This window comes from Quercus robur, chromosome 2 (assembly GCF_932294415.1).
Source record: "Quercus robur chromosome 2, dhQueRobu3.1, whole genome shotgun sequence".
NCBI classification, from domain to species: Eukaryota; Viridiplantae; Streptophyta; class Magnoliopsida; order Fagales; family Fagaceae; genus Quercus; species Quercus robur.
In genome coordinates, this window is record NC_065535.1 from 10,391,723 (window position 1) to 10,417,619 (window position 25,897).

Here is a 25,897-nt window from a genome sequence, read left to right on the forward strand (position 1 = left end):
AGGACGAAGAAAACGAGACGTTGACACACGGTGAAAGTTTGAACTACTACAAAGAGTAGATGTAATACGCTATATACGCGCCGGTTTTTACTGGGCGGGTTTTGGAGAGGTGCCACGTGGCAACAAATCACGTGGCGTGATTGCTTAAGTAACATTGGCGGGAATTTGTCGTCGGTGGTTAGTAAAAAAGAAAAGATCGTTGCTCTCTTTTTTTACTTTTTCTTTTTCTTTTTCTTTTTTTTTTTATAAATAAATTATATTAAAAAAAAAAGATGCTCTTTGGACTTGTGTATTAATTATTGTGTTATTGCACGGTAGCACTATTAGGTTTATCATTTTTGGCAATGTTGCAAGAAAGAATGATACCATTTTTTAAAATATTTTTTTATTTTTTTTAAATAATTCATGGGATTTTTTTTTATTTAATGAATCAAGACTTTATTAAACAACAATTACACAATACAACATGCTTTCTTCATGATAACATCAACAAAACAAGAAAGATAACTACATAACACAAGAACCAAAGACTTTACAATTAAGGGACCATTTAGCTAAGGTGTGCACAGCAAAGTTTGCATGCCTAAGAATTCATCAAGAAACTTAGAAGTTAGAATAAGAAGCCAACAAATTTTGAATATCAAAACAAGGATCTATACTGGGATTGTTTATTCTAGCTCCTCAAATTTGAATAATTTTCTTCTAGTCCTAACTCTTAAAAAAATGATAAGCATATTCAATTAGTCTTTTCTAAACCTTGTTGTTATGATTGTTGTTATATATATATATATATATATATATATTAATAAGTAAAGTTTAGAAAAAGTTCAATTAGAAATTGAAATTAAAATCCAATTTTGGATTATGTGTCTAAATTTATGTGGGGACCACACCATAATTATCTACTTAAGTTTGTGCCATGTATCCACTTAAAGTTTTTAATTTTTGTGTCAAATGAGTTAATGAGTGCAAATTATTAAGAATCTAATAATAATGAACTATAAAATTTAAATTAAAAAAAAAAACAAATCACATATACTCAATAAAAATCACCACAGAACAAAGATCACTACACGTTCTATTTTATTAAAAATTAGAAAAAAATTATCATAATTAGTATTAAATTTAATTAAGAATTTTAATATATGACTAATTATGTTTACTTTTAAAAAAAAATTTATTTGACTAATTATTTATATTTATGATAAAAATTTTATTTAATTTTAGATGTATCTATACGTATGCATGTGTTACATGTTATTTTTTTAAGTATTTAACTAATTATTTATATTTTTATAATAAAAAATTGTATTTTTTATTTTAAATACATTTATGCATTTTTGCATGAGTTACATGTGGTATAAAATTCAGCAAAAACACTTGACGTTTTGATAATGATGACATTATAGATGTGTAACTTTTTGAGTAATTAAAAAAATAAAATTTCGAGAATTAATTAAAATAATAAGGGTCATGTTAACGAGTGCCCTTAGAACATTCATTAATAATCCATTTTAAGAAAATTTTGATACCATTTTTATAGAAAATGAAAAAAATTGTCAAAATATTAATTACTTTTTTTTTATTTCTTATAAAAAAATTTCTTTAAATAGATTATTAACTAGTACTCTAAAACACTCGTTAGCATTTCTCAGATAAATAAAAGAAGAGTCACTTCCATTCTCAAGTTAAATGCATTTTGCTCGTCAGCTAAAATGTACGATTGCACTCATTAGTTTTCTTAAATGACGTAAAACGGCCAATTGAATATTTAGATTGCGGCATGCCCAATTTATGGATTATAATTATATCACCAGTTGACCATTTAATGACAGGTAAAGTGTCAGATATCTATTGCACACCATTGCTTTATCTCTATCCGTTTATTTTTGGTTAATTCATGGAAAGCTTTATTACTACATTTGTTTGTGGACTACATAATAAGTGGGTAATCTTTTCCTTTCTCTTGCACCAACCTCCAAATCCAGTCATGATTTCGTCATCAATAAATTAAAAAAAAAAAACTAGTAGTTTCCTAAGATTTGGGCTAGTCTAATTAGATTTTTTAGATACAAATTAATTCTACTCTAAAATACTTTGTTGATTGGAATGTACAATATTGTTTGTTTCGATTGAAAATCTTATATAAAGGTAGTTTTCAATGTTTTTTAATGCTTGGTAGTATAAAAAAAAAAGTCAAAAGAAAAATTATTTTTTATCAACATAAAAAATATGACTTATTTTTAAAAATTGTTTTTCATTAATTTTTTTTTGGAAAACAACTTTGTCTTACCATAAACTAAATAAGAGAAATTAAAAGATAATTTTTTAATTCATTTAAGATTACCACTAAAGAAAAAAAAAATAAAATAATTTTATAAAAAATATTATTTTAAAAATAACACGTTTTCTAAAAAAATATTATTGTCAAATCAAACAAACTTTTAGCCTTTAGAGATGCAATTTTTGTTGTCCACAATTTAGCTAAGTGGGCCATTTTGGGTAACTGCACAAGAAAGATTCTCATCTTTTCTATCCTTGATTTTTGCCGGGATCACGTAAGAGAGAGATGAATCCAATTCGTCCGACATCTTCTTTCGATTTATTTTCCTTTTCAATGATAAGTTTTACTCATATTAAAAAAAGAAAAAAGAATATAGATAATTTTAAATAAGAGAACATTCTACATGTGATTCCCAAGTGGGAAGAAAACAGAGACACCTATGGAAAAAGAGAGGAGTTCTAATGAGGACCATTACAGCCAACCACTAGTGACTCCTTCTATACCTTATACAGGTCGTTATTAGAGACCAGACCACTGGGATGCAATGGGGCCCAGTCCTGGTATGCCTTCTGTGACGCCGCCAAAATCAATAAAATCACCAGCCCCACCTAACCTTGATATTCTACCTTCTACCAGAATGCTACATAAGTTTGAGAAAATGTTCATGATAAAAGTTTTCAAAGAGAAAGATAGAACTTCATGGTTCTTGGGGAAGATAGCAATTCTCTTGGTTTTTACTACATTTTAGGAGGAAAATAAACATCATTGCTGGCCCAGATTTGTTCTAACTTTTAATTGTCGTATAGAATACCAATAATTTGATTGCTCTTCACTTTGTTAAAGTTATTAATTAAAAGTAACAATAATAATAATGGTTTTCATGCCAAAAACAAATAAAGACATAAAAGTAATTGTTAGTAAATATCTTTCATAACATCATAATATTCAACATTATCTTTCTATATCGAGTTGAAATGGAGAGAGTCGAGTTAAGCTTCCATCCAATGCTTTTATGCATTAAACTAAACACTGGGTTAACATGTGACTTTTAAAAACATATGTTATGTTTGTATCTCCTCCAGCACTCCTGTGCATTAGCTAGAAGTAAACAACACTTGAGAGAATTCATTTCAAAGTTAAGATTTTAATTCTTAGATCTTAAAATGTACAAAGTTGTATGTGACATGAAACTAGATACACCTTTATAATTGTAATATTAATTAAGCCTAATTATTTCAAATGGAAATGACCCTATGCTAATAGGTAATGTGACCTAGATAAAATGTTCAATTCAATTCTTTTATGATACAAAAGGTATTTAAACAAAAATCCTTACAAGATCTAGTAAATTCCAAACCTATCGTATATATATTCTAAATAAAAGATAAAATAAAAAATCCCACAACCAAATGAGTATTAATAGTAGAGTAGTACAATTAAACGCCACATTGGACAACTCCAACACATGTAAAAACCCTTGGATACAAAAGCTATAATAGATGCTCTTGCTAATCCTTCTTGTGAGGAGTGGAAGAGTCTCCATCCAGGCCTAAAGCCCAAGTAACAATTGGGCCCCATGGAATGAATTGGGCCAAACATGTATGCTTGTAGGAATGTCCAATGGGCTATAGGGTATGAAGGAAAGGCAATATGGCCATCCTAAGCATCCAAGAGGAGGAGAGCAACTTTGGTAGATAGTTCCCATGAAGAAGGCAATCAGCTAAAAAGAGAGCTTAACCTTACCCGAGGCAAGGTGCATGGATAATCCATATCAATTTCCTGAAGATACCTGGAACCTCAGGAGACTTTCAGAACATGCAAGAAGGTTGAAGATCTTCATCTCCGCATTAATGAGGGGGTTTCCACCAAACCTCTACCGCATTGAATGTATAAGAGACAACATGAACAGTACAAACACCCTCAAAAGTTAAAATTCCAGGATAAGGGAAAGGAAGAAACTGATAAAGGAAAAAAAAATATCCCTGAAAACTCAGCTGGCAACAGGACAGCTGTGGAGATAAGAACAAAAAAAAATACTTATATAAGGAGGAGGACAAGAAAAGATAGGAAGGGGCTGAAAAAAGAGAGAAAGTGAAACATTAAGAACTGATGTTGTGTAACACCACGGGAAATCAAATTTTCTCTTGTAACACATGAGTTTTACTTTGAATGAGCAATACTATATGAAATCAATTGCTTGAGTTTCACATTGTAGGGTGTTTTTTCCATTTTTCTTCTTTTATAAGTAAATTGTTAGTCAATCAAACTTCTTCCCAAGGACTCATATATCATCCTTGAGGAAGAGTGGTTTTTGGCACTCACACTTCCCATTCTAATTCCATTGTTTCCTTGTGAATGATTGTAGGCAATTGACTTCCCAGATTCCCCAAACTTATATTAACCACTGCTTTCGAGAAGCTAACAAGAGTGTCTATTCTAATTCCATTGTCTCATTGTAAATGATTGTAGGCAATTGACTTCCCAGATTCCCCAAACTTATATTAATCATTGCTTTCAAGAAGCTAACAAGAGTACTGATAGCCTAAACAGAATATGATCTCTTCAAGATTTGAATTTTGTTTTTGTATAATAGTCCGCATGTGGACCTAGTTATTCTGACATAGTTATTGTTTTTGAGGTTGATTACTATGGATTGTAATCTAACATGATTTGCCCTTAACCTTTTCTTGTTGTTTAGTTTAATTCAATTTCCCATTTTACCCCCCAAGAAAAAAAGAAAACCGATATCACAGATTCAGGAGTCTTTTGGGTTAAAATTGCAAATTTTAAAGTTAATTTGCGTTATAGCTACTGTTCGAAGTTAATTGGGAATCTGAGGAGAGAGACTGAATTTCGGCAATGGCGTTGCCGAAATTCAGCCAAAAAAGATGGAGAGAGAATAAGGCTACCGAAATTCCATTACCGAAATTGTGGGGGAAAAATTTTTTTTTTTCCCCACAATTTCGGTAATGCCATTACCGAAATTGTGGGGAAAAAAAAAAATTTTTTTTCCTAAAAAAATTTTTCCCCCACAATTTCGGCAATGGCAAATTGTGGGGAAAAAAAAAAAAATTTTTCCTAAAAAAATTTTTCCCCCACAATTTCTTTACCGAAATTGTGGGGAAAAAAAAAATATTTTTCCTAAAAAAATTTTTCCCCCACAATTTCGGCAATGCCATTACCGAAATTGTGGGGGAAAAAAAAAATTTTTTTGGTTATTCTCTCTCCTCTCTCCTGCTTTTTGGTTATGCTCTCTCCTCTCTCCTACTTTTTTGTTATTCTCTCTCCTCTCTCCTGCTTTCTGGTTGAATTTCGGTAGCCTTATTCTCTCTCCATCTTTTTTGGCTGAATTTCGGCAACGCCATTGCCGAAATTCAGTCTCTCTCCTCAGATTCCCAATTAACTTCGAACAGTAGCTATAATGCAAATTAACTTTAAAATTTGCAATTTTAACCCAAAAGACTCCAGATTCAGGGAGAAAATGCGCAAAATAAATTAAATAGGGTCTCTTCCAAATAAGAGTCTTTTGGCTTAATATTGTTAAATTCGAAGTTAATTTGTGCTATAAGTACTGTTCCAACTTATTTAGGAATTTGAGGAAAGAGAGTGAATTTCGGCAATACCGTTGCCGAAATTCAACAAAAGTAGGAGAGAGAAATTTTTGATTTTCGGCAACACCACCACCGAAATTCCTTCTGCACATTTCAATTTTTTTTTTTTTTTTTAAGAAATGATATGTGCACACAATTTTTACAATAATTTTACAACATTTTCACAACAAATCACAGGTAATTAGTTATTATTAGTTAAAATTTGAATTTAACACTGAGATTACTTTTTTAATCCAACAATAATAACCTGCCACTTAAAATTTGTTGTAAAAATATTGTAAAAATTGTGTGCACATATCATTTCTTAAAAAAAAAAAAAAGTGAAATGTGGCAATGGCATTGCCGAAATAGGAGGGAAAAATACATAATTTTTACAATATTTTTACAACATTTTCACAACAAATCACAGGTAATTAGTTATTATTAGTTAAAATTTGAATTTAACACTGAGATTACTTTTTTAATCCAACAATAACAACCTGCCACTTAAAATTTGTTGTAAAAATATTGTAAAAATTGTGTCCACATATCATTTCTTAAAAAAAAAAAAAAAAAATTGAAATGTGCAGAAGGAATTTCGGTGATGGTGTTGCCAAAAATCAAAAATTTCTCTCTCCTACTTTTGTTGAATTTCGGCAACGGTATTGCCGAAATTCACTCTCTTTCCTCAAATTCCTAAATAAGTTGGAACAGTACCTATAGCACAAATTAACTTCGAATTTAACAATATTAAACCAAAAGACTCTCCAAATAAAGTCTTCCGCGTGGTGACAGCCCCTCCTCACCAAAGCGTCAGATGTTCAATCCAATTTGATAACAATGCTGTAGATTGAAGTATTAATAATTATAAGTTTCTCCCAAAAAAAAAAAAAAAATCTTAATAATTATACAAGAAATCACGCGGTTTTCAATCACTATTTTTGTTTGGCTCCAAAATTCCAAGAACTTTCCCACTCGAAATAATTTAAAAAGAACCCACTTAGTTTACACTTAACAATCACTAATTTTTTTATTACCGAAAATTCAATAACACTCGTTAATATTTTGTTATTTATATAAATCATTTATAACGTGTAACCAATCAAAAAAAAAAAAACACCTACCTTGTCAAAACTACATCTTATCCGGGAAACAGTCTCTCATCCATTTCAATCCAAATAAAAAGAAAATCCTAATCTAGTTTCCTTCCACCTTCCCACTCCTTTTCTCTCCTCTTCATGTTCACTCTTCTTTGTCTCTGTTTCCCCTCTCTGTGGAAAGGTGACACCCAGTTGCCCACGAAGACATCTTATAGGAGGAAAAGCTTCCATTAACCACAATCAGTGACAAAAACTGCTATTAGGCACTTTAATCCTAGTTGATAATACAAATGGACAATTAAGAGTGCTTACTAGCCCCCCCTCTCCCTTCTCTTTTTCTCTTTCTTCAAAAAGGTTTAAATTATATCAAACTAAAACCACATAATTCAATGAGTTCTAACTCAACTGCACCTCCCCCTTTATAAGTTTTAGGAGGAGGGAAGGTTGTTGCTTCAAGAAATCAAGACCTCATTAGATGCGTGTATAACTTATCAATAAAAAAAAAATACTCATATATAAATCCACCGTTGATCAAGGACAATCATGGCAAAGCCAGAGGTGACGCAAGAAAAAGGAGTCAAGGCACTGAAAACCCCAAATTTCTGAGGATGGTGCGCTAGTCACTAAAGTTCACTAAATCCATATACAAGAGCTCAGCAAATATAATAGAAGATAAAAGGTACTGGTGGAACATCATCATCATCATCATCAAATAAATAGACAATGCACTGCAACCAAACATCCCATAGAGCTGCTTGCCTAACAGTGAAGCACAGCCCGACAATACACTGGTGACACAGAACAGCCCATAAGCATGGGAACCGGCAACAGAATATTATGAAGAAACCAAGAGCACATGCTCCAAAAGTACATTTGCATTAGAGTTCGTATTTACATATATTCACAAGCTTGCTACACATATATATAGGTAGAAGGGAGGAGAGTTATCAATGATATGTCGCCAATCTCATCCACTTTGAACAATGTTTTTATGTACAGTTTAAATTGTCCAAGAGCTGAAAAAGAAAATGAAAAACTTGTCACTTAACTATGTCAGTTGCATTAACATGAGAATTGGGAGTAACAATGAGCTCCATACCTGTTATTTAAGTTCCTTTTAGCCCGGAGTTGACTGAGTTTGTCCCTCCACTGAGCTGTAAGTAGAGCATCAAAAAAACATGAGAATTCCTATGCTCTAACATGGAGGAAAAATCAACCATTTTGTTCTCTTTTACTATTATTATTATTATTTTTGTGGAAGGAAGGGGATGCAAAGGTGCTAGCATTCCATTTTATTATAGTTCATTAGGGGTACTAGGTTATTTTCAAAAAACCAAAACAACCAGACCTCCCATGATGGGATCCATAGTGGCATCAATGCATCATTCTTATAAAGCATTAACATCTTGTTATTATTTGATTTTCCATAATGACCCCAGTTAGAAAATGGATGGTGCCTTGAAATGATTAAGAGAAAATCACTATCTTCATTTAAAAAAAGAAAAATAATCAGAGGATAAAATAACTGAATATTTTGATTAATTGAAGAATACCATACACAATATGACTAGTTCTCTTCCCAGTGATGACACCTAATGGTCAGAAAATCAAGTTCTTACAAACAAGACTCATAGCCTGATGGCCCTGAATCCACTTACTAGCAGAAAGCACAATGTCATATCAATATCTAAGGCTATTGTTCAAAATTGCAGTAAATTGCCATTTGTGAATTCAATATCATCTACTTTGCATTTTTTATCAACCATTAAAAATAATGTTGAAATTCTAAGAAGAGGACAAAAGTATACCAGCATCCCTATAGCGTTCTTCAACAGCAGCAATCAGCATGTTGCGCACAAGATTAAACTCCTTTGTTTCAATGCATGGTTGACCAGTTGGCCTGAAACCAAAACATCTTCATAAGCACCTCTCTTTCACCAAATACTGGGTCATAATATAAACAGATAGCCACTGCTTTCAAATTTCTCATTTATTAACTTCCAAAATCTACAGCCAACAGAGTGGGTCACTGTGAACCTCTTAAGCCACGGCAAACAATCATAATAGATAACAGATAACAGTCAAATTATCAGATTGTAGACAAGTCAGGTTTGCTGGATGGAAAGATATACATAATTTTTATAATAGAAAAACTTATCTATTCAAACAAAACACCCAGAATACAACTTGTGGGGACATACAACACATTAATTTGCTCCTAGTGAAGGAAACCTGGGGAAAAAAAAGGCTCCAGTGATCACAAGAGTTACCGATCCATTTCAGTAAATAATAAGCCATCTGAAGCAGGGTTTTGTGTAAACAGCTTCCCAGATTCAATGACTCTCATTCCGTCACTATATGCCAAGTACTTGTTCACTTGAATTGGCACCTGCCCATTAAACACAAATGGTCAGTTGATCAGTAATTTAATAACAAGCATTTAAAGCCTTCACATTTCAAATCATGCAATATGGCAAATTTCTAAAGCTTACAAAAGTCAACCTTAGAGAATACCATAGCTACAATACCTTGTGTCAGAAGTAGGCCTACCACCACCATTCATACTTTACATTAAAAGGATGAACTACATAATTAGCATTTATCTATTGCAAATCATGGCATCAAAAGGAGTTCCTATACTAAGGAAATCAATTAGGTGTCCTGTGAAGATTACTTCTAAAAGAAAGAAAAAAGAAAGAAACAAACTGCAATAATTTTTTTATATTTATTTATAATAAATTTTTTAAAAAAAGAGGCAAAATCAAATAATCAGAACTCCAAAGATATTAAATAGCATATTCAAATACATGTCTAACACAGCATTATGCATTATTGAATCTGATATAGCTGGAGTGAATAGACAATCAGGCATTACATATAACATATTAAGCACAAGGCACCAGATATATAGGTAAATATATAAATATCCAATATAAAGAACTACCTAAATCTTGGCTAGACAAGTATAAGTACTTCACCCTACATGCATATTAATAAGATTCCAAATACAATGACCACCACAACCTTTTTCAGATATGCAAAGCACACAATTGTAAGCTCCACATTCGGCCCTATTTGAAGTAGCCAAAATACTATACATTCACTATCCTTTCCTCCAATCCTCAATCTTGATCAGGTTCCAAGACAAGCAATGCAATTCATCATACCAACCAAATGAGTATCAGTATCTCCAACTTCATACATTTAATTCCATGTATCAAAAAATGGCTATCATAATAGCCAGGGCACAAGCAAAGATAATCATGGGCATGCTTGGTTGAAATGTAACATTCTTATCCTCTAGCACTAATTAAATTGATCAGGCTTATCATCCATCTTCCCTGTCATAGCAAACCTTAATCTATCCACATTCAAGTTTCTGTTGTACCTTTATAATGTTTCAAGAACCACTTTATGCCATTGTAAATCCCTTTTAAGATAATGGTGAGTTCCATGACTGAGAAAACCATATCAAAAAGGTTCATGAACAACAACACACATAGAATACCTTGCATCTTACTGCAATGTTGATGGCATCTGAAGGTCGAAGGTCAAAACTGACACACTCTGTCTCATTACCCACCTGTCATGACATTGAACAGACCAACCCGTCACAACAATGTATGGTTGTACATTTTCACACATTCCACCCCCCCCCCCCCCCCCCCAAAAAAAAAAAAAAAAAAGATAAAGATAAAGGAGAACTAAAGTACAAGGGTATAGTTTATATGCCTTGGTGAGGTATAACTGAGCAAAATATGCTTCATGCACTCTCTTAGTAACTCTAACAATTCTGACCTGCATTAACAGAAAATAAGTATCATATTCAAAATCATGAAGAAAGCAAGTTCAAGTGGCACAATCTGATTGTAAGAGAGGAATAAACAGACACAAACATACTTCATAGCCCATCTTATCAATCATCTCCTTAACCACTTGATAGAGAGTGGGTCTAGCCTGACAAAAATAATCACATAGTAATCTTCAGCAAAGCTATTGGACATAAAACCAAGTTTTCCTAAGTCAGATTTTGATAGTGAAATATCCCACGTATAAAAATTCTAATTCAATAAGGAAGGAAGAAGGAGCAGGGAGAATTGACACGTACAATTGGAACATTGCGCACTGCTGCCATGAGCAAAACACTTGGCATTTCCACTGAAAATAAAGGCAAACACAAATTTCAAAATGACAGAAATTAATGCAGTATCTGATATATACTTTAGAAATGAAGATCTTCTAGAAAGAATCAGAAGCAAGAATTTTGTTTTTGGGACAAGTAATGGAGGAGAGAATTGGAAGCAAGATATACATACAAACAATTATGGGAAGAAGAAGACCAGTCCCATCTTCCATTTTCAATACAATTGCAGGATGTGGAGCATAATCTGGCAGATGCCCACCCTGAGGGTTGTTGTGGACACATCTTAGATTCCTACCATCCCTCATTTTGATCATGAAACCATCTATTCCACTCTTCACCTCAACTATATCAAAAAACAAATGGAAATATCAATTAATGAAAAGCTGATCATCAAAGCATATGAAAATCTGTGGTAATATTATTAAGAGGCCAGTGACCCAGACTATCATTTTTCAATAGAATTTTTAGACCCAAAATCATCTCTGCTGAAATAAATTACTACCATATATATATATATATATATGAGCAATAAGAAACAAAATGGGTTTCAAACAATCCACAATTATATGAGAATTACGCGCAAAGACATGAGCTAGCCACTGGCTTAACTTACCGGCTTCAATCACACTAGAGTTAACATAATCTTCATCATTTATGTTGAAGTTCTCTGCCATGCTTCCATTCCCATCGGACGGTGAGCTGTAACTACAATGCACTGTCTTGCATTTTTGCAAGTGTAATTGGTGAGGCAAAATCCCAACTTTAGTCTTGCTACATTTGATCCCTTTCAATCCCAAGAATTCACTTCGAAGAAGCCTAGCCTTCATGAAAGGACCAATAGTTGGCAGAGTGTAAAATCCCACTTGTTTTACACGAACAGAGGGACAAATCACTGGTCCTTGCAGAGACACCATATTTCAATACCTACTAAAAATTTGAAGGGTTCAAAACAAATGTTATGACTGACAAAGCAATAGGAATACAAACATAAAGAACCAGCTCAATGAATTAAAGTTCATAGCTTCAACATATACAAGGGATTCTCTTACAAACATATATTAAATTTAAATTTTAGATTTTTCATGATTTGGATTTTTCTTTTTCTTTTTATGGGACCCCCCAAAAAGAAAATCAACGAAACCAGCCAAATATACACTAAACACCAACTGACTCATGTAGATCAGGTTGGCTTATTTAAGAATCTAATAAATAAACAACTTATAACAAAAGGTTTCATATTCTTTTTTTCTTTTCAACTTTCTCGGGAACCAAACAGAGACAAACGTTTTGGAGTGGCAGCGTGTTTCTTTCTCTCCCTCTCTCTCTCTCTCTGTGGAATTTGCTTAGTTGTAAATTTCTATCAGTGAGTTAGAAAAGAAATAAATAAATCAAAACCCATAATTAATCACACCTGAGGGCCTAAGATCAACAACGATCAATACCTCTTAATCGCCGATCACAGCTACAAACAGAGACTTTTTTGCTTTGCTTTTCAGTTTCTCCCAAGATTTAAGGATTCCGGTAAACTGAAATTTCCTGGTAAAGTAAAATCCAAAGAAAACGAAAACGTAAGACGACCGGTACGTGAGAGTATTAATATGTTCAAATTGTTAAAAGATCCGAATCGAGGAAAACCAGAAATCGGGAAAATTTAAGGTGGGAAGTGGTCGGATTTTTAGTGAGATGAGAAGAGATGAAGCAAACTGTTTGTTGGGTTGGGATTAGAACTGACCAGACCGACAATATAAGGATTGGATAACAAAGATGAGAGACTTGCGATAAGATAAGAGAATCTTTTGTAGAGAGAGTCTCTCAGATTATTAAAGACTTTCAAGTTTGTAGAGGCACAACATTAATCAATCACTTCTTGGTCCAATTACTGTTATGGCCCTTCTGGTTCACTAATGGTATAAGTATAATTTCTCTTTTTTCTCTGTTTTTTTAATAAGCCCAATGTGGATTGAATTAAGGTTTGATTAAGGGGGGGAAAAAAAAAAAGAAGGGCTACTTGGTAATGTTGTTTAAGTGTTGTGAAAATATGTATGAATGAAAAAATATTGTGAAAATACGTGTTATGTTATTTAAACAATGAAAACTGCTCAAACAACGTTACTAAACAAGTCCAAAGTATTTGAAGTGATGATGACTATTTTAGAATGATTGTTCTTATTTGATCAAAATCTATTCAAACATCAATAGATTTTGGTGTAAGTAGTAATCAAATCTATATCTCTTATTCTCATTATTATAAAATAAAATAAAATAAAAATCTTTATCTTTTATGAGCTAAGCTGATTACAATTCACTTCGTTCGATAATTTTTGGGAATCATTAATATTTACACCTAATTAAGTATTTATGGACTTCAAAAATTCACTCCATCTTCCTTGTGTGTGTGTTTATTTCTAAACAAAAAAAAAAGTATTTAGGGACTAAAAGTCACACTACTTTGTAGAATCATGCATTCCTATTAGGGACATGTCACAACTTATGGGCAAAAAATTGTAGAGATTAGTTAAGGTTTGTAACAATAAATGTTTCTAAGGGAATGAAAAAAAGGTAGGTGGGTATTGAAATAAGATTTTCACTATAATATAAGAATGATAGGGGTAATTCTTATTGGAAAAAAAAGGGATAAAAAGTCATTTAAGATTGTTTGATTAGGTTTAATTATAAATAATTAATGTGCCAATGAATAAAAATCGTTCGATTTAAGTTAAGGGATAAAAAAAAAAAAAAGGTAGATGGATATTTAATAGTATAATTTTGGGTAATGACCAATAAAAATACATATGATTTTGGATATGAAAAAATAAACAAACTGAGTCAAAGGTTTTGTACTATATGATATGAATGATAGAAAACTAACTTGTAATCTCATGCATACAGATAGATGCATTTAAAAATAAACATAATTAGATATATATTAAAATTATTACCTAAGTTGAATACTAATGATTATCATTTTTATGTTTTTGTTAACTCTTAAAAAAATTATTGTGAGGGTATTATCTGGTAGCGTGTGAATGGTTCATTCTTAATTATTTTATTTTGGGAACAAAATATTCTCTTACTTCTTAACTTAATTTTTTTATATAGTAATGTTAGATGTATGCTCAACAAATCATACTGTAAACCAGGGACCAAATTTGATTACCACATAAATCAGGGAACCACAAAATTGCATGACAATTTAATGATACTTGAAAATTGACACCAAAACAAAATCTTATTTTATATAACCATTTCACAGCACGCATTAAAACTAGCAGAATTGTATACGGAAAGCATATAAATCATGAAAAAGTTATGAAGGCTTTCCTTGTTTATTTTCTTTCATTTTTTTAGCCTTAAAAACCAATGATCTAGGTATGATCATTGTTTTCTTCAAAAAAAAAAAAAAAAAATATATATATATATATATATATATATGATCATTGAATTATAAATTTTAGTTAATTCAATTGATAAAGTCTTTTGCTATTGAAAAACATATAAAGTGTTTGATCTCCTACTTACACAAAAAAAACTAATAAATTTTTTAGTCTAATAATAAAGAATAATTATTAAAGACAAATATAAAATGTTAAAACTACAAAAAAGAAAATATCAACTTATGAAAAATAAAAAAGTCATTGGACGCCCATAAATTCTGTTCCACATGTCAAAAAATGGACAAAACCTTTTTGTAATAATGGTTCTGGTTAGAAGGGTAGATATGACTTTTCACTCTAAACGGATAATATAAGTCTGACCCCAAACCAAAATGGTTATGATACATCATCACTGGCTATGTATCTAAGTCTGACAGAACAGTGTTCCGGCGGCCGATGTTACCAAGATTCCTCGTTTGAGCGACACGTGTGCAGTTATTTGCTTGGAAATTCTGGATAAGGCTGTCCAGTCTGGCAGTCTCGTCTCAAAATATCATATTTCTGTTTTTTTCTCTCGAAATATCTGGCGTGTTTGGTATATGCGTTTGAATAAATATTTTTAATTTTTAAATGATACTACATATATTTTAACACAATTTTTTTATCTACATGTATTTCTAAAAAATATAAAAAACATTGCTTATATATAAAACGTTACAAAACGGAGCAATCAGTTTTAAGATTCTACTTTCGGAGCTTTAGGGCCTGTTTGGGTAACAAGTTTTCATCACTCAATTTCCGTCACTCAATTTCCATCACTCGTCACTCATCACTCATAACTCATCACTCATCACTCATCACTCATTTTTTCACACTCATTTGGCAACATCACTTTTATTTTCATCACTCAATTTTTTCACACTATTCATGGGTCCCACACCTGTCAGCCAGTACAGTAGTTTTTTTTTTTTTTTTTTTTATTAATACCCAACTCACCGAAGCTTAAAAAAAAAAAAAAAAAAAAAAAAAAAAAAACCGAACAGCCAACCCAGGAAAAGAAAAAGAAAAAGAAAAAAAAAAAAAAAAAATAACAACGCCAAGTCGCCAACCCAGAAAAGAAAAAAAAAAAAAGGAAAAGAAAAAGAAAAGAAAAAAAAAAAGAACAACGCAAACCCGCAAACCCAGAAGAAAAAAAAAAAAGAAACCTGAACGGCCAACCCAGGAAAAGAAAAAGAAAAAGAAAAAGAAAAAAAAAAAAAAAAAAAGCCAACGCCAACCCAGAAAAAAAAAAAAAAAAAAGAAAAAAAAAGTCAAAAGGTGGTCAAAAGTTGCGGCTGTGGGTCCCTCATGTGTGTTTATTTACGGAAATGCCATTGAGTTATGAGTTATGGAAACTGAAAACAGCCTTTTGTTGTTTTCAGTTTCCATAACTCATAACTCAAAAATCAGAGAATTGAGTGATGGAAACAGAGTTATGGAAACAGAGTTATCGTTTGGCCAAACAACCTTTTTACTATAGGTCCCACCATTTTTGAGTTATGAGTTATGGAAACAGAGAATTGAGTTATCAAAAAACTCAATCCAAACGGCCCCTTAATTTGAATACTCATTAATTTTTGTACTTTTTTGGATTTTACTTCCGAGATTGAATACAAAATTGCAAGCAAATAAATGGGTGTACATTGTACAACCACTTTAAAAGCTAATGGGTGTACAACCACTTTGAATATATTTTTTTATTCTCCTTACTTGGAAGTTTAATAGGAAAGTTAGGAATAAAACATGACTTCACTCATTTCTCTTAAGCCCAAATTTTCAATGTTCAATCTTCAAAATTAATAGAAATGAGAGATAATAGTATATAACCTTTTTTATTTTTGGGTAAACTTCATATTTGATCTTTAATTTTTATACCATATTTCAATTTAGTTTATAACATTTCAATTGTGTTAATTTGGTTTCTAACCTTTTAATATTGTGTCAATTTAGTTTCTACCGTTATATTTTAGATAAAAATTGCTGGCATGTCAAAAGGCTAAAATAAAATTTAAATTTATTGTCACATAAATGGAAACTAATTTTTTATTTTAACCATTAGACACGTTATCAATTTAAAATAAATAAATAAATAAATAATAACGGTAGTGATTAAATTAATAAGGTACTAAAAGGTTATGGATCAAATTGACATAATTGCAAAGTTAGAAATCAAATTAAAATATGGTGCATAAGATAAGAACTAAATGCGTAATTTACTCTTTATTTTTTATTAAATGTCTATATCCTCTTTTTATTTTAAAAATTTGACCTAATAGTTATGTTATTATAAAATCATTAATTTTCATTCAAACTCTTAAACAATGTTATTCTCCATTCCCATTCCATTACTTTTAAACATGCAAATAAGAAAAAGATAAATATTTTGTTTCTTTGCATTCTTTTAATTTTCTTTCAATCCCATTCATTTCTTCTATAAACTTCGAAACATAAAGTGTAAAAAATTACAATTCGCAATTAAATTTAACAACTAGGCAAAATTACTGCCGGTTTTTGTTATGGCTTGTTTGACTTGTCTTGCTTAGCCTTGTAATTATTTGAGAACTTACACTCGTCCACATAATGTTGAGAGATAATCTTGTTTGATTTTTTTTGTTTGTTGGTACTTGGTGTGACCAATAAAGACATTTCCTGCTTTAAAAAAATAGGGTAAAAGCAACTTCAAGAATGGTAGCAATTAACAATCATTAGAATTATCTCATCTTAATTGTTTTGTTGTGGAAATTTAGTCACAGAAGCGTGCATTTTACGTCACACGTCCTTATTATAAGATGTTAATTCCGCGTTTCCAAAGTGAATTTCATTGGCAAACAGAAACAAACTAACAAACATGAGCCTTAAACACTAAGTACAACTGTATAAAATTGATGCTATTCCAAAGGCAACAAGGCATTAACTATTAAACTATAGCTAACTTACTTCCAAAGGCAACAACTTAAATTAATAGTAGCAACATTATATATATGAAAAAAAACAAATGCTTCCTTCTAACCTTATTATTAATTAACATGTATTGACGCATGGTTTAAAAAAAAAAACTCAATGTTAAAAGTGTCCATTTGTGTGAAGCATGTTTCACTAAACTTTCTAAGTGTAAATAGAACAAACCATATGTGAGGACCAAGCCCATCCTGACCAAATCAGCATTATAACCCGATCAAATATGACTGAAGCAAGGCAAGCGTATGCTAGCTCGGAGGGGCATCTCCAAACATCACCCAAACAAGTTGACCAAACCCCATATCGAAGCAATGTTCTCACTTAAAAAGAGCATCGGATGATCAAAAATTCAATTACCTCAAGTATGCACATCAGCTTATACAAAAAATACTGTTTATTTTAGAATAATAACAATGAGCTTTAAATTTGACAAATAACAAAGCAAAGTTGTACTAAAAAAAAGTGGCATACATTCATCAATATGGTGGTTGAAGTCCGGCCCAATAAATATTCTGAATTGTTGTTTGATTCATGGATGATTTAACCTACCAAGAATAAAAAGTCAGCTGAATTGATAAAATGTTGAAAAAAATATCAAAGAGAAACCATTTTAGAATCGGAGTTGGAAAAAAAAAAATTTATACACGAAAACTCAATTCTTCTGATTTTTCATTTCAAGGAGGATCGTTGGCTATGTACTCTGTTTAACACGGCCCAGCCTGTTCTACATGGGTTGCTACTTTGGAAATTTCATTTCAATTAAGTGATTAACCATTGAAATCTGTAGGCTGAAGGAGGAAGTACAAACAAAGCTTCAAACTTCCCCACATCTCTGAACAAAGGAACAAATAAAGGGTAAAAAATAAAAGCCCAGAACTGGCAAATTAATCATCTCAACAAAATTTTTCTTGCATAAGTTCTTGAAGTGACAAGTTGTGTACGTAACGTTAATTACTATTTTTATTTTTGGGTAACATTAACCATTCTTTTTCACAAGAAACCAAACTTGTAGCATTGGAGGAACATGATTATGACCTCGAATCTAGGGTATTATATGGGATGCAATAGCTTTAAAGGTTTAGATCAAAAGTTAGAATGTTAATTTTAATCTCAACTATTGGATTAAATTATTGCACGCAATCTCAGTCCGGAGGAACCAATGATATCAAAAATCAAATATACTTTAAACTGTCAACGTGCATAGTTGCCCTTTATGCAAACTCTATTATGTTGCAATCAATACTGTCAATTAGGTTACCAGTTAGGCAGGTATGTTTCTCTCTAAAAGAAAAAAAGGTGATAAAAAAGGAGCTCTGGTTTAGTTTACCTTGTAAGAAAGGTAATCTATTTTACCAACCAAAAATTGGGAAAAAAAAAAAAAAAAAAAACTATAAATTATAGCAGCTTGGTCATGAGGCTCATTTCGTGAAGAACAGAAAAATAAAAATTAAGGTACATACACAATGTGAAAAGTCTTCAATACATAAATAAATGATAAGTGAACTGTTAATGGATCAAACTTGGTCCATCCTGGGATTCATGTTCTTTTACACAGGTTGACCAAATTTGCTCCACTAAAAGAAGCAGAGTGAAACTGAAACCTAATCCTATGTTTGGATGGATGGGAAATAGAGTGAAACCTAAACCTTATATCTTGGTCCTTCTCATCTCATCTTCATCCATTCTAGATATACCCTAAAGCTCTCAACAAATACGGGTTTAATGCATGGAAACAAACTATTTGTCTCGCTCAGAAGTTAAAAACTTGTCTTTAAGATACATATATTCTAAGTTCCTCCACCACCGTAATTAGGTTGGGGCCAAATGCCTCCACCACCAATATCACCTGTGACATAAGACATGCATGATAATGGCACGAGAGACAGCCCTCGGCTTCTGAGGTCTCGCTTTCGTTCTTCGTTTCCATCATCCACTGAACCCTGAAATCAAAACAGTGTAATTTTATGAATGAGCTGAAATTCTGAAACAGGTGATGGATAATATGCAATGAATAATCAGAAACAAATTAAGTCTTTCTTGCTCTTTCAACTACGTACCATCTCATGGTGTGGTAGAGTTTTGAGGGTTGGTTTGTAAAATTTATTTATTTATTTTTGTAGCTTGATACGTCATTTTTTAAGTATAATGGTTGGTTTAACCCTAATTGTGTCCTGCTATACGTTGGTGAAATCCAGTTCTTAGTTCTTACCGCTTGCATTGTTCTACAAGCCTTGTTTCGTGATGACTTCATGTATGGAACGCTCAGTGTCTGCAGAAAAAAATCTCAAAACTTAGTACTCAGGTACAAATATTGTATGCAATAAAAATTAATTTCACTTCTATCTTCGATTTGTATAAAGAGTTCCTATTTTATTTTTATTATAGCTTGGGATTGGAAATTGCAACACCCATTGATTATATATTCTGTTTTTTTTGGTGGGGGGGGGGGGGGGGGGGTGTTTGGGAGGAGGTATAAGGAACTATATCAAGTTAATTGCATTTGTTTGTGACACATAACATACAACAAAGACTCCTTAAAAAATCATATGGGAAGAAATTTGAAAATAACATCACTAATAAAACTAATTAGTGCTAAAAATGGAATCACGGGAAATTTGGTGACTTAGGGAATCATTATAAGTATCAAAACTCACCTCTGATGGTCGTGATCTACACTTCTTTTTGAGCTAAATTTTTAATCAATTTTGTTATATATGGTAATTTTCTATTTTGTCATGATTTTCAAATTAAAAGTTACAATAAGGATTGGTCAAGATTAAAATGTACAGCCAATAATATTTGATTATGTAATTTTCTCAATTTGTTTTTATGATTTTTCCTATTTTATAATCTAATTTTCTAAGGTGTTCTTTCTGCCTCATGATTTCTTTGCTATAAACTAGTGATTGTAGTCTCTTAGACATCCAGGTGATTGATTAAAAATAAATAAATAAATAAAATTCAGAGACGTTTTCCATTCTTCTTTCTCTAATGGATTCCGAAATTCTCCTTGCAAATTCAAGAAACTCCATGGATTTAATAGTTTTATTCTTGAGATACACGTGTTCTATTTCTTGTGATGACTTGCTGCATTAGTTTAATAGATGATGATTGTCTATAGATTATCAGTAAATTAAGAGAGTTAAGCTTGACTCCTAGCCAGGCTGCTACTGCAAACCTGTTTCCATGACAACAATCAAATTGTCTTGGTATATAGTTTGAATAACAATTAATGATCTGGTTTAATGTGGGAGGAATTTTTCATGAATTAATTATTGATTAAAAAATTTCAGAGTTTTTTTTTTTTTTGATGGATTCAAAAATTCTACTTGTGAAATTAAGGAACTCTTTCATGGATTCAATGGTTTCATTCTTGATACTGACGTGTTATTTGTGACAATCCACTGCATTAGTCTACAGATTAACATTGAAGAGAGTTAAGCTCGACTCCTAGCTAGACTTCTACGACAAATCTGTTTCCACAACAACAATCAAATTGGCTTATAATATAGTTAGAATCATAATGATTTGGTTTGATGTGGAACAAGTTTTCATGAACTTTTGGAGTTGAAAACAGGAGACAGCCTAATTGCATACTCATGATCTTTAAGAAAAGAAATACTACTTGACTAGTACAATGGTAGATAAACCTTGAATGGAAAATCTATTGAGAAGCCTATTTTGGAGATTTTTTTTTCAGTCTAACAAGGAGGATATCCTTATGGTCTTCCCAATCAATTAGAACAAACAATCTTGTTTTGTAATCCGATAAAGTCTTAATATTAAGAGTGGCGTGGTAATTGATCACAATATTTGTTTTTATTGGTTGGGAATTCTATATATATGGTTTAACAGGAAGATTGAATAATATCCCAACAAATATGTGGTGTTTAGACTTTATATTTATTAAACAAAAGTTCATTTATTTTCTCTTATCCGATATTCCAGATATCTAGTCTCGTAGATATAATTAAAGTGCAGTTAGAACTTAGAATCAATCGCATACTTTCCTTTTCTCTACTCTCACATGCATCATTTATGTAGTCAAAAGGAGGGTGTTATATATATATATATATATATATATATATATATATATATAATTCCATTATCTTGGTGTTGTTTATTGTATTTTTAGTTTTTTTATTATGGCTACTTTTAGAGAAGACTGAGTTGCCAATAGATCAAGGTGGACCAAAATAAATGTATCTCCTTTTTTTTTGGGACATATTTTTAGTGAAAGTAGTACTACCGATCGAAATAAGTTGGAAATGATTAAAAATGCTTACATTTTTTCACTTCATAGTAAGCTGATAATACACAATTATATCACCATAATGCAATTTTTTAAAGAAAGAAATTGGTTTTCTTTGTTATTTTTCTCAATTCATTTTGAATTGAAATATTCATCTGCCTCATGAGTTTTTGGGAGTAGATGTAAATCATCTGTCTTCTGCTTAAATTGCACAGATATAATAATCTTTATACTACAATATATCATGCAATGGAACCAGAAGTTTAGGCCATGAAAAAGGGGGCTATATCCTACTAATTAAGTATACTCTAAGTTCCTCAAAAAAAAAAAAAAAAAAGTATGCTCTAAGAAAGACTAGAAAGTGTAGGAGAGGAGAATATTCTATAGGTTTGATGTGAGACTCATGTGCTTCTGGACATAATGGACGGTTCAAGTTTTCAGATTATAAAAATATAAGATGTAGGAATTGAAGGAGCCAATGGTACAATAACCCTAGCACTCACATAAATAACAATATATGCTTTTTCCTCATAGAAGCCTGTTCGCTATCTATATATATTATATACCCTAATTTGTCCGGCGGTCTCATCTTTAAAAAACTTAAGTTTCTTAGACTTAAAGAATTATTAGTATTCCTTAAGGATATGGGCCAGATTGTTAAGATAAGAAAACCGAGAATCAAGAAGAATGTTGGGAAGTTTAAAAATACCTCGATTTGGTTGTGAAGGAATTTGATGTACCCGATAGCCTCCATTAGTACCGATGCTGTGTCTGTCTGCCAGATTCTCCACCCACATGCAAAATTGACGTCATTTTGCATTAGCAAAATCACACACAATTACATAAATGATAAATCTCTACCGCACTTTTTTTTTTTTTGAACGAAAATAATAACCTCTATTCAACTTATAAGTCATACTGTAATTTCTCAAATTCTCTCAAAAAATAAATAAATAAATAATTGTAGTTTTTCAAACTATCTGGCCGACGTTTTTTTTTTTTGGATTCATAGAGAACTTGGGTTCTTAATATAAAATGGCCTAGACTTTAGTACAGTATTCTTATACATTGGATGAGATATGAGACTAATATGTAATGACTTTTAGGCATGTGTGATATTCGCTTTGATATACCAAAGTTCTTGACCTAAATCAAACCCATGAAAAACTCTCTTGCACTAACTCACAAAATCAGTATGTCCATTAAGATGGTGGTGTTGATGAGCCATTGAAACATTACCTTGCCAAAGGGAGCCACCAATTGCTGAAGAGTTGCAATTCTATCTCCTAATTTTTCCTTCCTAACCTGGTTCAATACCAAGCCACGAAATGTACGCAATTAATAATTAATTAGCCCAATTATATTGCGAAATATTTACATCTTATTTATCTTTTGGCACCTTAAATGGTGGACATGAAGCGCGTGGCTCCAATCGCGATTTCTTGGATGCAGCTTGAGCTGTCTTTGCCTCCATCAAACTGCTGGGTCTCTTTTCTTCTGTTATTCTATTTGTGAATGGTGATGATATCTTTAAGATGAAAAGAGTAAAGCTCAGTTGAGCAATAATCGAAAGTCAGTCTTTAAAACCCCCCAAGAAAAGAAAAAAGAAAAGAGAACATACTTGCACTTGCACATATTGTATAAAGCTGTAGGTACCCCTATCTTAGCAAAAAGAAAGGCTACTCTTTCGGTGCCACAAGTTGTTAAAAACATTTATAATAAAGGGTCTCAGCTTTTCCAAATAACATCATTCAAATTGGATTCAGTAAATGCAAAATACCCATTTGCATAGCAATATATATGTTTAAATGTTAATTTTTTTTTTAATCTAGCAACAAATTTTGAAGTTATTATGTACCATGAAGATATAGTAGATTTGCTTATGTTGTGAATCATAATACCTCAAAACCTAAGCACATCAAGTCATCAACAGAAACAACTATTTGCTCATGGAAAACAACTATTTGCTATATATAGTAGCGACCTTTAAATTCTAGGATTAAAATTTTGTTGTTGTTATTATTATTGCTAATGGTTTTATTCAAGTCATGATGTCCCTATATAGTAACAGTAACTGTTGAAGAAGAAGAAGAAGGAGAAGAGAAGAGTACTTACATTATTAGGGCTAAATGATGGCCTGTGAGTTAATTGCTGCATATGCATATGATCAAGACCAAAAGAAGGGCTCGCTTTAAATAATCCAAGACTATCATGTGAAGGTTGGCTAAAACTTCCACTGTATCTTTCTGGGGTCAATAGACTCAAGGCCTGCAAGTTCATGTCCAAGGAGCTTGAAATTTCTGATGATGATGGCGATTGATTCAAGTTGGAAATATTTATACTAGGATAAATCTGGCTGAAGTTCCCTCTGCTTGGCATTGCCACACCTCCAAAACTAGGACAGTTCTGGGCATTAGAATAAAGCCCCTTGGTAGAAATGGTCTTGAGCAATAGCTTCTCACTAAGATCGTTTCTCTCATTCTTTATGTGACTTGTTGGAGTAAAATGGTAATCTTCTGAGGAACTGTGTAACAGTTCAGTGTATTTGCGGAAAGATTCTGAATGCTCTTCCTTGACTTTTAGGTCATGGGCAGACTGACTATTGGAACTCCCTGCATTACTAAGCCAGTAAAAGCCTAAGTCTTGGACCATGGAATTGTTGAGACAAGGCGCTAGAATGTCATTATCCTGCTTAGATTCCCTTGGGTTTGAGAAAACTCCATCGAAGTTTGAATTGAAGTTATTGTTCCTACAAATAGTTGACATAACTATTTAAAGATTAATCTGAAAGCTTTATCATGAAAAGTGTTAGTTCAAAGGAAAGTAACTAGTCCTTGTGAGGTAGATGGAAATCAAAGTAACAAGAAAATTTTAGGACAAAGCTTTAACTGCATATCAGTTTTGGTATCAGTATCACTGTCACATGATGTTTTCCACCGGTGTAAGTGAATCCTGTGGTATAAGAAGTCGGAGTCATTTATTCCAAATCCAATCAAAGAGAAAGAATGGCTGAACCTTTTGTAAAATATGTGATCAATTGAAAAACAAACTAACAAGTAAATTTAAACTTCTGGTAACTTTCTGCTTGAGGAACATCAAATCAGAAAAGAAAAAAGAGAAAAGGAAAAAGATACCAAACTCGAAAGTTCATTTATGATAGTACTTTGAATAGGCAAAAATTCATTATAGAAGCACAGAGAGAGAGAGAGAGAGAGAGAGAGAGAGAGAGATGTTGAAGCAAAACTTACAAAGTGACATTTGGGGTCCAAGCAGCATGGTTGCTTCCAACTCCATAGTAGGTTGGGTTGGCTAAAGAAGAAGACCCAACAAGCTGGTCTGGGAGCTGATGTTGGTGATGGAGATTTGCAGACTCCATGATGATAATCTTATTTTAAAAGGGCTTGAAAATCCCAAGATGATAGTAGTAATTAAAGTAAACTAAGTAGCTAGCTTTGCTAGGAATCTCTCACTCTATTCAAAGAAAGACAGTTCAGGTGACACCCACATACCTGCTTGCTTTTCGTGGCCACTTTTCTCAGTTTCTTCTTTACTCTTTCAAGTTTACAGCTTATTAAAGTAGACTTGAAAAGAAAGAAAGAGAGAGCGTGAGTTTTTAATCTCCACACCCCTCTCTCTGACTTTAATTATTTAGTTTCTTCTCTCTCTCTCTCTCTCTCTTATATGCTTTTATATAAGCACTCTCTGCAATTACAGGGAGATGATTATACTTCTCCTACGCCATGATTAATACCCCTGCCTTCGATCCCAAGGCTTTCAACAAAGGTGTGAGAAGAGAAATGATAGCAACCATACTCTTACCTTCTCTCATCCCCACATGTCCAAAGCTCTTATATAGAGCAATTGGGGTCGGTATCTAAATGAATCAGCAATCCGCATTTTTCTGCAGTGTTTTGTCTCCAATTCTGCCTAGTGAATGCTCACAATTCATTACATTTGCAACCTTAAAATGATGATGGGCACTAACCTTGTGCACATGTCTTGTACAGTTACCACTTACCACTAATCGCTGTGAGATGGCACTTATGAAGTGTATTTAAATCATCAAATATCACACTTGGCTTCTAAAATTGTAAAGTTGTGATGGGTAGGAGATTGTCTAAGTCTAACTAGTCTATCCACTAAGTGCATGGGTCTA

General features: G+C 32.2%; 2 protein-coding genes across 9 annotated transcripts; both read right to left on the minus strand.

Annotated features, from left to right (window-relative positions):
• Positions 1-7,533: 7,533 nt before the first annotated feature.
• Positions 7,534-12,941, minus strand: LOC126712292 (bifunctional nuclease 1-like). Of its 6 annotated transcripts, none has more exons than XM_050411569.1 (12): positions 12,754-12,941; positions 12,561-12,654; positions 11,732-12,042; positions 11,291-11,461; positions 11,083-11,132; positions 10,875-10,931; positions 10,707-10,772; positions 10,483-10,557; positions 9,245-9,363; positions 8,783-8,874; positions 8,074-8,128; positions 7,534-7,990 (listed from the first exon to the last, which is right to left on the minus strand). In XM_050411569.1, exons 3-12 carry the CDS (start codon positions 12,030-12,032, stop codon positions 7,975-7,977), a joined length of 1,002 nt encoding a protein of 333 aa, XP_050267526.1. In that variant the 5' UTR covers positions 12,033-12,042; positions 12,561-12,654; positions 12,754-12,941; the 3' UTR covers positions 7,534-7,974. The 6 variants fall into 6 exon arrangements, with proteins under 6 accessions (XP_050267526.1, XP_050267525.1, XP_050267527.1 ...); XM_050411568.1 differs by having other exon boundaries at positions 11,732-12,045; XM_050411570.1 differs by having other exon boundaries at positions 11,732-12,045; positions 12,530-12,654.
• Positions 12,942-18,921: 5,980 nt separating this feature from the next.
• On the minus strand, positions 18,922-25,649 carry LOC126712293 (transcription factor bHLH110). Of its 3 annotated transcripts, none has more exons than XM_050411573.1 (7): positions 24,990-25,618; positions 23,857-24,509; positions 23,141-23,269; positions 22,981-23,046; positions 22,451-22,516; positions 19,699-19,758; positions 18,922-19,429 (listed from the first exon to the last, which is right to left on the minus strand). In XM_050411573.1, the coding sequence occupies exons 1-7, from the start codon at positions 25,033-25,035 to the stop codon at positions 19,277-19,279; spliced, it is 1,173 nt and encodes a 390-aa protein (XP_050267530.1). In that variant the 5' UTR covers positions 25,036-25,618; the 3' UTR covers positions 18,922-19,276. The 3 variants fall into 3 exon arrangements, with proteins under 3 accessions (XP_050267530.1, XP_050267528.1, XP_050267529.1); XM_050411571.1 differs by having other exon boundaries at positions 23,857-24,490; positions 24,990-25,597; XM_050411572.1 differs by lacking the exon at positions 19,699-19,758 and having other exon boundaries at positions 23,857-24,490; positions 24,990-25,649.
• Between the last annotated feature and the right edge of the window lie 248 nt (positions 25,650-25,897).

Bases quoted from the DNA above. Each gene is read 5' to 3' on its own strand.
- LOC126712292 (XM_050411569.1), bottom strand. From the start codon at position 12,032: ATGGTGTCTCTGCAAGGACCAGTGATTTGTCCCTCTGTTCGTGTAAAA. The intron at 10,558-10,706 runs GCATATAAACTA...ATGTCATGACAG, and splicing joins CTCAGTTATACCTCACCAAG to GTGGGTAATGAGACAGAGTG. The intron at 8,875-9,244 runs GTAACTCTTGTG...TTTTGGTTTCAG, and splicing joins TTATTTACTGAAATGGATCG to GCCAACTGGTCAACCATGCA.
- LOC126712293 (XM_050411571.1), bottom strand. From the start codon at position 25,117: ATGGAGTCTGCAAATCTCCATCACCAACATCAGCTCCCAGACCAGCTT. The intron at 23,270-23,856 runs GTAAGTACTCTT...TTCATCTTAAAG, and splicing joins CATCATTTAGCCCTAATAAT to ATATCATCACCATTCACAAA. The intron at 22,517-22,980 runs GTAATGTTTCAA...AGAATCTGGCAG, and splicing joins TGGTGGCTCCCTTTGGCAAG to ACAGACACAGCATCGGTACT.